This window comes from Copadichromis virginalis, linkage group LG8 (genome assembly GCF_057382275.1).
Source record: "Copadichromis virginalis isolate Kocher_CV1m ecotype Utaka linkage group LG8, C_Virginalis_male_GT1.1, whole genome shotgun sequence".
Taxonomy (NCBI): Eukaryota; Metazoa; Chordata; class Actinopteri; order Cichliformes; family Cichlidae; genus Copadichromis; species Copadichromis virginalis.
Window position 1 is genome coordinate 15,201,364 of NC_140625.1, and position 17,470 is coordinate 15,218,833.

General features: G+C 39.2%; 2 protein-coding genes across 3 annotated transcripts in view; one reads left to right on the forward strand and one right to left on the reverse strand.

Annotated features, from left to right (window-relative positions):
• The window catches only part of LOC146703005 (transient receptor potential cation channel subfamily M member 4-like), a 31,109-nt gene extending 14,225 nt beyond the window's left edge, over positions 1–16,884 (forward strand). For both annotated transcript variants that reach the window (XM_085466082.1, XM_085466083.1), the window contains exons 9-28: positions 407–509; positions 600–721; positions 909–1,205; positions 1,328–1,429; positions 1,547–1,675; positions 2,492–2,621; positions 4,948–5,093; positions 6,327–6,439; positions 6,525–6,641; positions 6,761–6,804; positions 6,946–7,178; positions 7,559–7,674; positions 7,960–8,092; positions 14,355–14,529; positions 14,693–14,858; positions 14,951–15,132; positions 15,450–15,582; positions 15,671–15,743; positions 16,463–16,556; positions 16,707–16,884. In XM_085466082.1, the coding sequence (XP_085322208.1) occupies positions 407–509; positions 600–721; positions 909–1,205; positions 1,328–1,429; positions 1,547–1,675; positions 2,492–2,621; positions 4,948–5,093; positions 6,327–6,439; positions 6,525–6,641; positions 6,761–6,804; positions 6,946–7,178; positions 7,559–7,674; positions 7,960–8,092; positions 14,355–14,529; positions 14,693–14,858; positions 14,951–15,132; positions 15,450–15,582; positions 15,671–15,743; positions 16,463–16,556; positions 16,707–16,738 (2,640 nt within the window). In that variant the 3' untranslated portion in view covers positions 16,739–16,884. The remainder of the gene's footprint in view (positions 1–406; positions 510–599; positions 722–908; positions 1,206–1,327; positions 1,430–1,546; positions 1,676–2,491; positions 2,622–4,947; positions 5,094–6,326; positions 6,440–6,524; positions 6,642–6,760; positions 6,805–6,945; positions 7,179–7,558; positions 7,675–7,959; positions 8,093–14,354; positions 14,530–14,692; positions 14,859–14,950; positions 15,133–15,449; positions 15,583–15,670; positions 15,744–16,462; positions 16,557–16,706) is intronic.
• LOC146703006 (protein NYNRIN-like) lies at positions 8,597–14,065 on the reverse strand. Its single transcript, XM_085466101.1, has one exon. It carries the CDS (start codon positions 10,527–10,529, stop codon positions 9,057–9,059), a length of 1,473 nt encoding a protein of 490 aa, XP_085322227.1. The 5' UTR covers positions 10,530–14,065; the 3' UTR covers positions 8,597–9,056.
• Positions 16,885–17,470: the final 586 nt, after the last annotated feature.

Consider the following 17,470-nt stretch of genomic DNA (forward strand, 5'->3'; position numbering starts at 1 on the left):
CGTCTTGGAAGGGGCAGTCCCACAGAGTTTAAATCTGGGACTCTCCACCATTTGACCCTAGAACTCAAGAAGCTTCTTGGATGAGAGGTGAAAGGTCTTCAAGCAAGTTAAAGAAGTCCAGTCCAGGTCTAGATGTAATAAGGTGGGAACTGAACAAAGCCGAAGTGGATCTGGTCGGGTCATAAACTGTACTTAACAGTTTTTTATTTAATAAAAAGTTGAATATGGGAAGATTAACTCCAGAATCTTTTGCTTTAACTATCACATGTCCATAGTAAACTGTGTTTGACCTGTTTCTTGCAGTTTAATAAAAAAAAAAGAACAAGTCTTTTCTTTAATCTTTTTCTAAAACATTTTGTAATCATGTCTCTGTCATTCCTGTTCCCTTCCCATCTTCTGTCTCCAGGCTTTGAGCATTTACCAGAACAGACATTTGATTACAGTCTACCACGGAGAGCACGAGAGTCCAAATGACTTTGACACAGTCCTGCTTAAAACACTTGTGGGAGGTATGTAAGTAGCCTGTAATTTTGCAAAAGAGTCATAACATTAACTTTTAATCCATATTTTAATTTTTATGTTATGTTTGTCTTTTTTAGCAAGTAAGCAACAATCATCAGCTGAGGACAATCCTTATACTGATGAGCTGAAACTAGCAGTAACGTGGAACAGGGTTGACATTGCCAAGACTGAACTCTTCAATGGAGACATCCAGTGGAAGGTGAGGAGGGAAAAAGACACCAACCAGATGTTGCACTGAAAGAAGAATTCATACATAACATTACATTATACAGCCTATTTAAACACCTTTGACTGAAAAACTGTTTAATTCTGATTTTTAGAGAAATATTTGGCATAAAAAATATTGACCTGTCCTAAAACATGATCTCCTTCCTCCAATTAAACAGTACGAAGATTTGGAGGACTCAATGACAGATGCGCTGATCAACAACAAGCCCCAGTTTGTTCGGCTTTTCATTGAGAATGGTTTGAATATCCTGGAGTACCTAACTTATGGCAGGCTGGAAACCCTTTATCGCTCTGTGCCAGATGGGAGCTTACTATATCAGCTGCTACAGCGCTGCCTAGCAGAGCGGCTGGCAATGGTGGAGCGTCACTCACCATCAGAACAACAGAATTCATCCTCAAAAGTGGCGACAGATAACAATCAGAGCAGACCAGTGAAGGAGGTCACCCTTTTTGAGGTGAATTTTGTAATCAAAGATATTCTGTCCTTTCTCATTAATTAGGCTTAAATTGATTCATTACAAATGTGAAGAAAACCTGACACTGTTGTGCTTATTGTCCCACCCACGTGTTTCCTCAGGTGTCAGAGGTCCTGGAGCTGTTAATGGGTGATGTCTGCCAGCCTTTCTACTACAAAGCTTTGGGCTTTCAGTTCACTTCATCCAAAAGGATGTCTCTGAAGGTACTCTGAACTTTTCAGAACATGCACACAGAGTGTACTTGTGGTTATAGGATTTCTTTTTTCTTTTTTTTTAATTATTGACGTGATAATGAGCATTCTTTTCTTCATTCATCAAAGCGTGCCAGTAAGGTTCTGCGTGGACGTTGCATGTATCAGGACCTGCCCTGCCCTCATCCCTGGGCTTCACTCTTCCTCTGGGCTGTACTGCAAAACCGCAGTGAGATGGCCCTTTATTTCTGGGAGATGGTAAAAGTTCTGAGACAAACTGCAAAAAGGATTTTACTTGTGTTCAGCTGGTTTGAAATCCCCAATAATCAAACTACAGCTTGTTTCTGCATTGTTATTAGTTAAGGAGTGGTGCTTTTCCAGAAGAAAAAAATTAAATTTAATTAAATTAAATTTAAAAAATCCTCTTATACTGATTTATATACTACAGAGTCCTCGGTGTATGAATGGATGAACAGATATTTATTTGAATAAAAACATCAATTTTCAGGTGAAATGAAGTGACACAGCTAGGTGCTCATGGTAACATGTGAAAGTTGTTGGAGTCAGTTAATTACAATATATTTTTAATGATTATTTTATGATGTAAGCGTTGATTGTGTTAAATGTATATCATAATTTTAAATCTTAATCTATAAGTAAATTATTACTATATAACAATCAAATTCAATTGTGATTGTGCATTTTAACATGCTACATTTAAGCATTTACATTTAATTACAGCAAGCCCAGGGCTTTAAGTAGGATTTAAGTGGGCTTCTACTTAAAGTTTCTATCCAGCTTGCAGTAAATAAAAAGCAGCTACTGAACTAAAAATATAAAATACTTTTATATAGTACCTTTAAGTGAATTGCAAGTATCACCAGCTTAGACTTCGTGCAGCAAGTAAATATGTTAATGGCTGTATGTGTCTGCATTACCACTCAGACTACTTTCATTATCTCAGTTCTAAAGAAAGAACTGAGATAATGAAACAGACAATATTAGATACAATGAATTAACTTTTTGCACCTGTTTCTTTGCAGAAAGTACATAATTTGCTGCTTTCCTTTCCAGGCAGGTGAGGCAGTCCTGAGTGCTCTTGGTGGCTGTAAAATACTCAGAGAACTGTCCAAACTTGACGAAGAAACTGAAACCAAACTCTCCATGAAAGAACTGGCCCAGAAGTTTGAGAACCTGGCTCATGGTGTGATTATTTATTATCTAGTTTTGTAATAGTTTTATTACATGTCCTTTGAATTTTTCTTTTAACATCTGTTGTAACACAATTGTAGCAAAACCTATCTAACTCTTTACACAGCAGTAACTAATAATTTAATTGCAGTCTTCCAGAATGAGCTGTAATTAAGATTAAGGATAAAATTCCTCCACCGTTGTCTTCTTTAACCCAGAGTGACTCCCACAGAGGTTAATTATCTTGTCAATGGTTTTACATTCCTAGGAAATGGCATCTCAAAACTTTTTAAGCACTTTGTTTAGTTTGATGCTCTGTAAAATCCCTCCATAAAGCTCTTACTATTCATGAGTTATTGAAGAAAATACTGAACTCCTGATTTCTTTTCAGCACTGTAGCCAGTCTGACAAAGAGTCACAGCTCTGTTAGTATTCCTCAGTATTCCTTAAGCTTTAAAGGAATACGTAAAAATTAAAATTCTCTCATTTTAAGCATTAGAGAAAAAATATAAAGGTTCATAAACATCTCACAGACATCAATATCTGTGTTGAATACTACAAATATTTATGTAGACGTTTTATCCTCAGTTATTCCTTTATTATGTATTCATTAGACCCCATTCTTACAAGAGTGTTGAAAGAAGTTCAACCATTAGTCAAAGTCAAAGTAAACTTTATTGTCATCTCTGCTATATATAGTGCAGTTCCATTCAGTGAAAAAAAACAAACAAAAAACAATAAATACAAGAAGAATAAGAAATAAATATATAAAATAAATATACACTTTAAAATTAGGGTAAAAAGGATCAATAACAGTCTAAGTTTACAATTTACAGTTGAGTGATTCAAAGTGACCTTGAAGTGGTTTAAAGTGACCAACATGGGCAGGATTCCTGAGAGTGGGATTGTCCAAAGAGCAGCATCTGCATTAATTCATTCTTTGATGTTTTCTATGAATTGTCTATGTACCACAGGCCTTTAAGGTGACAGTAATTAAATGATTGTTCTAATAGTCATTACTTGACCCAGCTAATTGTTGGACAACACCAACCTTCCTATTATCTCAAAAATTATTGAAAGGGTACTTGTAAAACACTCATCTGCAAAGCAATGCTTTGTTTAAAGATAAGCTGTTCTATCCATCTGCTGGTGCAGAGCCCCAGTTGTCTTGGGACCGCGGCCACCGACCACACATGCTTTGCCTAGGAGCTTGGAAAGAAAAGCATCTGGACTTTTTAAAGTTTCTCGAAGGCGTTTCACCTCTCGTCCAAGAAGCTTCTTCAGTTTTAAGAACAATTGGTTGAGGCCCAGCCCTACTGGGAGTGGGAAGAGACAGTAAATGGGGGAAGCTCTATGTCAGTAGTATTACCAGACAAGGATTTTATTGTCTCAAAAAATGAAAGGGGTTTGGCGATCATTTCAAGCCTCCACAAGAACATGCTCAGCTTTGGCTTTTCTAATGGCGACTGAGCCTGTATTGCACAGCTGCCTGAAAAGCAGCTAATTAGTATGCAGGTTAGTTCTCCTGGCCTTTGCCAATGACACATTTCACTCACAGAGTAGCTTAACTAGATCAGGAGAAAACGAGCAGAATTTTTTTTTCATGTCTCGTTTGCAATCATCCATGTCTTGTTCTTGAGAATTCAAATGTTTCTGACTGATTTTCACTGATATCCAGATGATACCCAGCTTTATCAATCCATGAAGCCAGATGACACAGTAATTAGTTTCAGGAATGGCTTAGAAACAAAAAGACTTGGATGATGCCTAATTTCCTGCAACTAAATTCAGACAAAAGAGAGGTTATTGTTCTTGGCCCTAAAAATCTTGGTGTCTAACCAACTCCTTAGTCTGAATCTGATTGCCAGGGCCTCCAGTGACACGTGACAGTCTTTTTTACCAGCATATTAGACAAATATGCTGGACTAATTTCTTGCATTTGCACAGTATCTCTAAAATTAGGAAAAAGCTTTTCTGAAAAACAGATACTGAAAAACTAGTTCATGCATTTATTACCTCTATGTTGGGCTATTGTAATTCATTATTATTAAGTTGTCCTAAAAACCTTTCAGATGAGTACTAACCAGGGACTAGAGAAAGAGAGGCCATGCCTCTCATATTAGGTTCTTCATTGGCTGCCTGTTAAATCCAGAGTTAAATCCCTCTCCTCACATGCTTGAGCTTGAAAAAATAGGCCTTGTCAAAGATCTCAGAGTGCTTGCTCACAGGGAGTTGCAAACTGAAGTTTACCATACAACACAAAGCACCTTTAGGTGATTTGTAAACTGACACTATAGAAATAAACTTGAATGTCATGTCTTTTGTCCACTTTACCTCAGATATCTTCAGCTCTTGCTATCGGAGTAATGAACACCGTTCCTTCACCCTGCTAATTAGGAAGTCTCCTGTCTGGGGTCACAGCACCTGTCTTCAGATGGGCGTGAGTGCTGATGCTCGGCTTTTCTTCAGTAACGATGGCGTACAGGTGTGTTCAGTTTTTAACCTCTTTCATTCGTGTGATTTTTCTCCCCCTGCCCTGTACGGCAGTTTAGCGATCAGAACTGTTGTCTGAAGGCCAAAAAATGGCAAACAATTTTCACAAGTCAAACATGTTGGCATTTGCTATGGGTGACCAGAAAGAAAAGAGAAAGAAAGTGAAGATTGGAAGAGGGTTAACAGAAAGAGAGGGAGAGAAAAATAGATGAGAAGAAGAGGGATACAGAGGGATGGAATAAATAAAATACAGCAGAAAACCATAGCAACAACCAACATGTGCATGAATAAAAATGACAAAGTTACAGAGCAGCTTACAGTACTAATGATATAAAATATATTTAGAGGCAGCAGCCCAAGATAGTGTGTGTCCGTGAGCACCTGTGATCACACCTGTGTGTATGAACGCGCTTGTGTTCATACGTGTCTTAACGCATTTTGAATCATCCAGGTAAGGAAATCCCAAAAGTTGATTCTATTCATTTAGTTGTAGCGTTTTCAGTGAGAGAAATATTTTGTCACTCATCTAATTGACTTCTAACGAAACTGGCACCACTGACTGACAGTGTATCATCAGGTCATCATCACTTTCATGATCATTGATATGCAAATTGTCATGACCATTTACCAACAACCACTGATCAAAAGACCCCTGATTAATGGCCATGAGTACAGAGTTCACCCACAGAGAGTTGGGGAATGGCCGCAATCACAGCAGTCCTCCTCTATCCCTGGTCCTCTGTAACGTTTTTAACCTAATATGCTGTTTTTTTGCCGCCAAGACTGACGTCATCTACAGGATTTTCCTCTCTCATCCCAGCCCCGTTAATGTAATTTCCAATAGTACATGGGCATTCAATCTGAAGTATCAAATCTTTATTTTAAACATATAAATAACAGATGTTAATAAACATAAAAACGCTATCCAAAAAAGCTGTCATATTTGCATGAAAAAATATTGAACATTTTCTGTTTATTAACGCTTACTTATTTAGGTCATTGTATACAATGACCATAGATTTGATTGTATACAATCAAATCTATAAATATACACTATCATTGAATGAGACCATGTAATACACAACAGTACAATCATTTGAATTATAAATGAATTCAGTACAAAGTAAAAATGGCATGATGCTTCAAAAAATAACACATCCTAACTTCATGTTTAGCCAGTGAGCTGCTGTTGATGGATAAGGACTGCTTTTCTGTCTTCTTCCAGTCTCTGCTCTCCCATATCTGGTGGGGTGATATGAAGAGGAAAACAGAGGTCTGGAAGCTCCTGCTCACTTTCTTCTGCCCCATCCTCTGCTACACCAATCTCATCTCTTTCAGGTAAAATTCTCTTTTTTTTTCAGATGAAAGGCTTGGAATTTTATTTGGTATTTTTTAAACCTTTACCTCTTATTTTACCTCATAGAAAACAAGATAATCAGTTGGAAGAGGAGGAAGGAATTCCTAATGAGGATGGGCCAGACCAGGACACTAACAGTCTCTATGGGACCACCGTCTTCTCTTTCGCTGAAATCAAACACCAGTAATATTTCTACTTGCACTCTTCAGTGTTAATCTGTAGAACATCAGTTTGTTGTCTTTATGTTATTGATTTCCATTAGCTAAAGTCTAATAATTAAATCAATTTTATTTTTCTTACAGCAGTGACGTTGATTCAGAAGTTCACAGGAGTGGTACTATTAAAGGTGAGTCCTGTTTAAAAAGTCATCTTTGAATAAGTGTTGTTACTCACTACAAGAAGAAAGCCTGACTAAAGAAATGATTCTTGTCTCTATATGCTGTCATTTTACTCACTTTCCAATCTGTATTTATAATCCTTGATACAGGTGTACCTTACCGACCACCACAGCGTCCATTCATAGTGTCACGCTGGTGTCAGTTCTGGTTTGCACCGGTCACCTCTTTTCTGGGCAACGTCCTGATGTACTTCCTGTTTCTCTTGTTTTTCGCCTACGTGCTGTTGGCTGATTTCAAGCCCCCACCACCCTCAGGTCCAGGTGCTGCTGAGTGTGTGTTGTACTTCTGGGTATTCACCATCGTTTGTGAGGAGATACGACAGGTGAGTGAAGAGACACGTCTTACTTAGAACTTTATATCCAGACAATTTTGGTAGCTATAGAAAATGTAAAGGGAAGAATTGAAAATAATAACTGAACTATTCCCAAAGTGCTATTGCAATACTGTGGTTAACATGCTCCTGTGTCACAAAAAAAATATTAGATTTTAATGTTTGTTACTGATTTCATATAACTTAACAAATGCACTGAAGATTAAAAGAAATCACATAAATTCAAATCTTATTCCTGTTGGATTTTTACTTGGTCTTTAAAATGACAACAGCACATAGAGAGTGGTTTTCTGTGTTTGGATACATGTCACCTGTTTATAGTTTGGTATAGCTTTTTTCTACTTGTTTTAACTTTTATCTTCTTCTTCAAGACAATTTTTTTGGGGACGATGACTTGGCGTCAAAGGTTCAGACTCTACATTAAGGATGTGTGGAATAAATGTGACCTCACTGCCATCAGCCTGTTCATTATAGGACTAATTTGCAGGTATGGACAAGAAATAAAAAATAATAAATGTTAATGCTGGATTATTGAAAAAAAAACTTGAATGAAGCTTTGTCATTGCAAATTGTAACATTTGTATAAGTGCTGTCCTTAGTTTGTGTCTATGGATGTAACGTGGCATAAATAATTTCCTTTCATCTTCCCCCAGAACTTTTCGTCACTTAAATTTAAAATATTTTCTCCTTTAAAAAAAAACAAATTTTACAGGTTTGCCACCAGGTGGTGCTGCTACCTTACTGATTCAGCTTAACTGTGCTTGTGTTACAGGATGTTCCACTTGTCACATGAATTTGGCCGGGATATGCTTTGTTTGGACTACATGGTCTTCACCCTTCGACTTATTCACATTTTTGCCATTCACAAGCAGTTGGGGCCAAAAATCATCATTGTAGGAAAGATGGTGAGAAAGTTACCATCAGTTTATGGGGCACCGTTTGTAAAGTGAAACATGCTGAAATTAACGGCAACATTTTTCCACACTTAGCTCAGAACTTTACAAAAACATGGTTTTTCGAGTAATTTTTTTCAACATTTCCTAAAATATTTGTAACTTTTCATATTTAAAACACAATTTTAAATATTAAATCTAAATGTTTAATATTAAATCTAAATATTATATTTAAATCTAAATGTTAGAGGAAACTAAATATTTAGCTAACATGCAAATTTATTGTAAGGATCAATGGGAATACCAAAATAAATAAATTTCTACATGAGCTTTGTGAGATTTGATAAGTATCTGAGGCTGAGACCACAGGACTGTAAAACATGATTGTTGGGGTTCATTTCTGTACTAAACAGTCATTTCAAGATTAGCTAATTGTTATTTACTAACTAATGTTGATCATGAGACTAAAGTCATCTCACTTTGTTAATATAATTATAATATGGCTAATATTATAGTCATTATATTAATCATTATTCGTTGATACAACAAACACAGCAGTGCTACTAATACAAAATACTCAAAGCTTCATAGAACTGAAACAAACATTTATTTTAGGTTGTTAAATCCTCCCAATTCTTTCGATCTTTGGGCTGAAGGAAGGACAGTACTCGGTGTATAGATGCTCAACAATCCTTTATTCCATACAATTCAACACTTTAAGAGCACAAACCATCCGGATGGGGAGACATGCATGAAGAGGGTCACAGCAAATCTCAAACTGGTGGAGGGTTACTCAAGCTCTTATAGCCTCTTTTGGTCCCCACTGTTAAGGTTCAAAATATTGGGGATGGACACCAGAGGAAAAACCCACAATAACAACACTGGTCCGGTCGGGTTGAGTCAAACGATGATTTAATGATCACACACGTGGGAGATGGACAGCCCTTTATCAGAGCCTCTCTCTTGTTCTAAGTGTTCAGTGTGGTACCGCTCCTTTTCGTTGGCGCGGCGATCTCCTCCTAGGCTGCTCTTCTTTCTTCGACCTTCCGGGTAGACCACCGGTCGGCCCGTTGCACAGGTGTGAGGGTTTATTCTGCCTCTCAATTTCACCTGTGTTGGGTGGAGATTGATCCTTCCCCACCAAGCCCTCGTGCGCGGCCGCGCACTGCGTCCAGTGATACCAGGTGTCGCCTTTCCCCTTCAGTTGGACCGCTGTCGCCGTCTGAGCCGATACCTCATATGGACCAGTCCAGCGGGGCTCCTTCCACTTGCGTTTGATGACTCTCAGCCACACTGTTTTCGCGTCCGGGACCTCTCCTTCTCCTGTGGGCCCTTCACCAGCCGCCTGTTTTGTGAAACTGGACACAAGCGCCTTTAACTCGTTCCAGTAGTCTGCGTGGGACCGGTTCCCCTTTTTGTCCCGTTCAACCGAGCCCACCGTCCAAGGTGCCGGAAACTGTCTCCCGGTTTGCAGCTCGTATGGTGTAAAACCTGTGGATTGATTAACAGAACATCTTATGGTCATCAACGCAACCGGCAGGGCTGCGACCCAATTTAGCCCTGTTTGCGCGCAGATTTTTGCCAATTTGTTTTTCAAATTTAGGTTCATTCTTTCTACTTTTCCCTGAGACTGAGGATGATAGGCCGTTCCAAATTTATGCTGGACGCCCAACATTTTTTCTACTCTTGCCAAATCTTGATTTTTAAAATGGGTTCCATTATCTGATCTAATTCTTTTGGGGAACCCATGACGAGGAATGTAATGATTGATTAAACACTTAATGACAGTCCTAGCATCCTCCTTTTTTGTAGCCCAGGCCTCTGGCCAGCCGGTCAGAGCATCTACACATACTAACAAATATCTTACACCGCCAGGCCCGGAATCAATCATATCAGTGAAATCAATAACAATCTCCTCTCCCGGCCTCTCAGGGGGCCGAAACTTACCCACTTCCGGTTTTATTGCTGGCTTAGGATTGTGTGCCCCACAGATTAAGCACATCCTGGCCTTCTCCCTTATCATTCCTCGCAGCTCAGGATGCCACCAATGACACAAGTTTCTCTCCATCTGGGCTATCCCCACGTGGGCGAGTCCGTGGGCTTCATCCACCTTCTGTTCTGCCATTTTGGCTGTCAGCACGGGGCGCCCGTCTGGCCCCCTCCACAAATGTCCATCCTGCCAGGCTCCTTTGTTTTTCCACACCCCCTTTTCCTCTGGGGATGCCTCCTCCTGGGCCTGTTTGACTTCCTCAATCAGGTCAACAGATATCTCCTCTTCTGGAGTTACCTGTATCATTTGTCTCCGTCCTTTGTAGCCTGCGGCCTCCTTCGCGGCTTCGTCCGCTCTCTGGTTTCCTTTTTCCACCATGCTGGTTCCTTGGGAGTGAGCTTTGCATTTTATAATACTCACCTCCTCTGGGTCAGCCAAGGCCTTTTCCAGTTCCTCCATTTCATGTTTGTGGGAAATAGGTGCATTGGTTGCTGTTCTGAATCCTGCTCTTTTCCACTGAGGCAGCTCCACATGCGCTGCTCCAAACGCATATGCCGAATCGGTGTAGATGTTCACTCTCCTGTTCTTGGCTAGTCTCAAAGCTCAAGCTAGGGCTATCACTTCAGCTCTCTGGGCCGACTGCTTTCCCTCAATCCTTCCTGACTCTCTGACCTGATAATCTCCTTCTACTCTGCAAACCACCGCATACCCTGCTTTCAGTCCTCCTTCGTCTCGGTGGCAACATCCATCGGTGAACCAGTCCTCAGCTCCCGGTATGGGTTCGGCCTTCAGGTCCTCTCTAATCTTTTCCTCAATCTGTGCTCTTTTGGCGCAGTCATGTGGTTCCCCTACACCCATTAAATCTGCCATGTTAATTCCTTCATGTGTAAATGTCAAATTTGGGGCCTCTAAGACTTTGCTCAGTCTCTGTTGTGCCCGTGGTGACATACAAAATGCTTGTGAATTCACGTATGCCACTATACTATGTGTAGTAAGTATTTTTAGTGGGTGTTCTCTCACTACATGTGCTGTTTTTTGGATAATTCTAGCGACCCCTGCTGCATGTTGTGTGCATGTAGGATGCTTTGCTTCTGTTGGGTGTAGTTTTACACTAACATACATGAGCACATCTCTACCCCCCCCTTTTTTCTGAAACAACACTCCATTTACAACTGAGTTTGTTTCAGAAACATCCAAATAGAATGGCTCATCATAATTGGGTGTGGCTAAATCTGAGGCCCTTGACAAATCCTGTTTTACCCTAATAAATGCGGCTTCGGCTTCAGGCGTCCAAAGCAGCTCAGCCTTAAGGTTTCGAACGCCAACTTGCTTCATTAGGCCCCTTAAAGGGGCAGTTTTGCCTGCATAATCCGGAATGAACTGCCTGCTGTAACCTGTTAAACCAAGAAAAGAAAGCATTTCTCTCACAGTCCGCGGTTTTGGGTGTGTCAGAATTTGGTCTCTGTGTGTGTTCATCAAACCCACTGATTTGTGTGCGATTACCCTGCCCAAAAAGGTCACTTCAGGGCGAACTAACTGCAGCTTGTCTTTACTTACTTTAAAGCCGCATTCCGCCAACCTATTCAACACAACGAGCGACGCCGCTGTACAATCCGCTGCTGACGGGGCTGCAATGAGAAGATCATCAACATATTGTATTAATGTACAATCATCAGGCAAATTACATGACGACAGTATGGATCTGAGACTGTATGCAGACAGTCTCAGATCTCGTCTCAAAAAACACATCACCATAGTTTTATGAAATCAGGGTATTAGAACGCCCCCTCATGCGTAGTGACAGGTGTAATACAATCAATGTTGACAATTTTATTTAACACAAAGAATAACATTGTCTCCTTCGCAAGGGCAGACGCTGACTGCCCCCGTCTCCTGGAACCGTCTGTACCCTGCTAAGACACAACATGGCAGCTACAAGGACTCTTTCATTTACTCAGACCATCAGTGTGTATTGCTCTAAATCAAGTATATAATATTAAATGAATATTGCTGGATCAGCTACTTCTACTTAAAACATATTAAAACATGACTAAGCACAAAATCACCAAGAATAACATCTTATAAGTGCTGTGTAAGCGCGTGCGGCCTTCCAAGCTCAAAGCCTTTGCCCTCCATAGATCAGCCAGACTCGCGCTGGCTGTAGCTTTTAACCTTTAATTAACTTGAGCACAACTCTAGAATAAGCAACAAACTGCAATGTGTATGGAATGATCATGGTTACATCTGCAATGGAAAATCATGTTATTATTCTGGTACCTGTAAGGAAAAGATCAAACTAAAGTTATAACCATCACTGTAATGCAAAGAATAATGTAAGGTCAAAAACTTCAATTTATGTTTAATGCAAAGCTGGTTATATACTTCTGATGAACTAATAATGCCATATTAAAATATTAAATGATAATGAGAAAAACATCCCCTCCTTATTCTACACCACCTAGTCGTAAAAACCTAAACATTCACATTCTTTCTAACTCCTAGCGAGCCTGACTTATGGCCTTGGCTCCCTATTTTGTCTGCGTTCAACAACAGTGGTGAAGGGGGTGAAGCTACCGTGGAATGTGCTCTCTGTCTCCTCTACTATCAGAAAAAGCAAGGTCCTGACTCTCTGAAAACAGTATTTCTTATAACTCAGCAGTATAATGCATCATAAACAATATCATTCATTCACACTGAATCAGCAGTCTAATGTAATAGAAATCAATTTAACAAATGTAATAGTTATCACCTTCTTCTAATTCAGGAGAATACTGCAAACTAAAACTACATAATAATTTCACAATCTTTAATTAGGGGTATAACATAGCATAAAATAATATTATAATCCCACAAGGTCCATTCTGCTGCTGATACATACTTTAGGTTTCTGAATATTAAACTTGTTTCTGCCTTTCATACTGTGTAACCTGAAGGCCCTGAGTACTTTCTCCCACACTGACAAATGATAAAATTATTTGAACATTACCTAATAAGACTGATTCAGGACAGACAATTAGTTATTTTAAACTTTTCTAGCAGTCCTTCACAAACAGGGAACAGTCTGTCTAGTCTCTCCATGTGTCAGCTGCTGCTGGCTCTTCCTCCTCCTCTTCCTGCTTCCTGCTTGTGCCGTGATATTCACGACCGCAAACCGAGCAGCATCACTGACTTTCAGCTCGTTGTATTTGTGGACTGACTTTAATTATCCATAAAATCATCACATTCTCTGTAAGATTAAGGTTGACTATTGAACAGTGTATATTTTAAAGTAAAGGCTTTAAGTAAACACTGAAAGTACTAACATCGCTAATGTCACATAACTCTGTGGCCAACGGTAATGTTTTAATGTTCTTCATTATTCAACATTTGCACATAAATAAGTGACATATTGTTCAGTACTTTTAAAAGTTTACTCTTCGGCCGCCTCGCTTCCACCATTTTTTTTGGCAAAATTATGCACACCCACCATCGCGCTATGAAGTCTGGTATATGTTGGGCCACGAAGTCTACACCGCCACATCCCTTAAATTCAGGGAAATGAAGGACGCATTTGAGGGCCACATTTCGAGCAGCCTTTGAATTGGGACAGCCTTCGTCACGTCGCTGTAATGTAATCGGCCTTAAAATGGCCTTTAAGGCTGCAGACCCTAAATTGGGATACAGCCTGTGTCTGCTCTCCCCTGATGGTCACTTCTCAATGCCATGAGCTGCTTCACTTCTTACCTACGAGCATGTCCAGCGATTTAGCTGGACTTGTGCTGCAGCGATTGTGAAGTGGAGACTGCAGCTGCTGAGAGAGCACTACTGCTGAACCTTTGGATGGTCGACAAAACGGATCTTCCAATGTTTTCAGCTAAATGGCTGGACGTGCTGGTAGGCAAGAGGTGAAGCAGCTCATGGTGTTTAGCACACTTTTGCACCGGAGGGTTTTCGTAAAGCTTTTATTTTGATATTTTCCGTTGAATTTGCATGTTAGCTAAATATTTAGTTTCCTTTAACATTTAGATTTAAATATAATATTTAGATTTAACATTTAGATTTAATATTTAAAATTGTGTTTTAAATATGTAAAGTTACAAATATTTTACGAAATGTTGTAAACAATTACTCAAAAAACATGTTTTTGTAAGGTCTTGAGCTAAATGTGAAAAAATGTTACCGTTAATTTTTGCATGTTTCACTTTACAAACAGCGCCCCATATTAGTTGGCATTACAACTGCGGTACACTCATTATGTTTACATATATAATGGCTAAAACAAGATCACAATTTCCTCTTGTTTAGATAAAGGATATCTTCTTCTTCCTCTTCTTCCTGGGTGTGTGGCTCATGGCGTATGGAGTTGCCAATCAGGCTCTGATCTACGCCTATGATCCAAACCCGAATCGCATTTTTCGGAGAGTTTTCTACAGGCCATACTTGCACATCTTTGGACAGATCCCTGTGGAAGAGATGGATGGTACATGTGTTTGTGCAACTGGCATAAAAATAAGAAAATCTGTGTTAAAGCTGAAATTTCTTTTAAAATGCTGCAGTTTCCTGGAACCTACTTTCATCACAGCAATTTGAAATTGAGTGTTATTATAATTTTAACCATTTCTTATTTTTCCAATTTATTGCAGTGGGCAAGGACTGGGATATCACTTGTACACACAATGTGACTTTGATTGAGAGCGGTGAAGAGCCGTGTAGAAGTCATGAGAGTAACTGGCTGGTAGTGATTCTGCTAGTTGTATATCTCCTGGTCACCAACATCCTGCTCATCAACCTGCTTATTGCCATGTTTAGGTAAAGAACCAGTCTGTCATTATGTTTCTCTGGCTGCATTCACAAACTGAATGGTTTGACTCAGTGGCTCTGATCTGCTTGTATCCACACAGCTACACTTTCTCTAAAGTGCAGGAACACAGTGACATCTACTGGAAGTTCCAGCGTTACAACCTGATTGCTGAGTACCACTCCCGTCCTGCTTTGGCTCCGCCTTTCATTATCCTCTCACACATCAACCTCTTCATCAAGAGGGTCATCCGCAAAGTGCCCTCTGTAAAGATTCACCACTTTGGTCAGTATTGGATCAGGGGTGTTACTCTAATAAGTTATTGTTACTTAACTCTAAAAAATCAAATGCTGAGTGAGGAATCCACGCATGATTAGAATTAGGTAATTTCTTAAATGTCTTCTAAATTTCATTTGGTAATTGTGGGTTTTGGTTAAACAGTGCCAGCCCTGTTATCACTCAGTTACTAACTGAAAATGGCAGTGCCAAGTTAAAAGACTAGGCTTTTTGTTTACTTGCTCACTGACCTCAGTTTAGCAGTGATGAAAGCATGAAAACTAAATTGAAAAGTAATCATTTCAACTCTTGGTCTTTTCTATCAGTGTTAGACTTGGAACCAAAGGCAGCGAACAGATTATCAACGTGGGAAACGATTCAGAAGGAAGACTTCCTGACTGCTCAAAACAAGATCCAGAAAAGCAGCGACTCAGAAAGGCTCAAACGGATGTCTGCCAAGTGAGCACCTTCATCCTCCACTGTAGCAGCATTATTTATTACTGTGTGACTCCATCATTCTGAAGTAAATGTATCTTTGTTTATATAGGGTAGATGGTGTGCTTAAACATCTGAGTGAAAGCAGAGACTTTGAACACAGACTACGGTCTCTGGAGAATCAGGTAAAATTGAAGCTCCAACTTATCATTTTGTACCCTTTGATTCATTCATGATACATATGTGGAGCTGCTGTGAAAGGGCATGTCTGCAGAGTTAAATTATTCTAAATATAGGTTAAAGCACTTCATAGCAGGTGGCAGTTGGCAAATTACATTAAGAGGAAGTTGAAACATAGGGAAAATACCTACTGTACAGCAAAAAGACAGTTTCAGGTTGGATAATGTGAAGTTGTTTCCTGGTTGATGTAAGAGTTATTTTGTGTGAAGGTAAGTAATTCTTTAGTAAGTACTTTCATGGTTTGGAGAATGTCACATGAAAGAAACAGATGCAGAACTTAAACTAACCAACTTAGTGCAATCAGTGGTATAAATGCGTGCATGTGCAAAGAAATTGTGTAGGCAATACCATCTAGCGCAGAAAAGAAAACCAATTTCTAAATGTGTCTGAGAGAAGAGAGCCATTCAAGAAGTGAACTGAGGGCTTTTATGTAGCACTGGCAAACAGGGGCCAGGCTTTGCCACTGTCACTGCTTGGAAACAGGCCACAATAGCTTTTCCAATGCCTACAGATGAGACCTGCCACATAACAGGTTGAAAGGAAAGGATGAGATGAGTTGTCAGAGATAGGAAAAAAATAGCTTTTTTCAAGTGGTTTTTCTTGAGGTTTAAAAATGGCTATTCTCTCAGATACAGCTTTATGTTATTCTGCTCTTTATTTCCAGATGGATTATTGCTCTAGTGCCCTCAGCTGGGTTGTGGATACTTTAGCACAAGGAAGCACATTCAAACCTCCTCGCCCCCCACCTGCATCACGAGGTATGATTACAAAACAACCTGCAATATTCCAATATTGCTTTCAATACAAACTCAGCTAGCCTAATCTTATTTTAAAAATATTTATATTACTTTTTTTGTGCTAAAATTGGTCCCTCTCACTTTTATTATTCTATCTGTTCTTCTACACAGACGTGGTACCCTCCCCTTGCAGCTCAACTTGATTAAATGACGCTTTAAATCAAGGAGAACACCTTCACTCATGTTCTTTTGACAACTTCTGTTGCAGTCTGCCACCATGAGCCTCACCGAACTGTTACCAATGCTTATAAAAGCAAAAAAAAAAAAGAAAAGTATTTAGCCTATGCCATGTATTTTAGATAGATAGATAGATAGATACATACATACATACATACATACATACATACATACATACATACATACATACATACATACATACGTACGGAATTTTAAAAAGTATTCTGATGTAATCTGTAGAGTTACATTATGAGCATCACAATACTTTTATTCAGTTCAGTTACACTTTAAATATATGAGTTGTATTGGTATGTCTGCATTCTTGTTCTTTAAGTATAACATTTTCATACCTAATAATAAATAAATGTTTACTAGAAATACAAAATAATAACCCTATTTCAACAATTTTTAAGCATTTAATTAGTAATAATAACTAGCCTGGCTGCAGGTGTATCATTGGATGTCAGTCGCAGTTGCTAAAAGGCAGGGTTTGTTTCTTTTGGACACAGACGGGGTTGCTGTATACTTCTATTTGTAGCCTAGTACTAACCTAGTTAGCTAATGGGTCCTGCTATACATTTACAGTTATGTGAAAGGGACAATGCACACTCTTTTTACCTATCAGCACATGACACATCCCCAATTTCAAAAAAGTGTATAAAGTGTAAATAAGCAATGCAATGATTTGATGTCTTGGT

What these genes read in the sequence shown, in the direction of transcription:
- LOC146703006 (XM_085466101.1), bottom strand. Translation starts at nt 10,529, where the DNA reads ATGGAGGAACTGGAAAAGGCCTTGGCTGACCCAGAGGAGGTGAGTATT.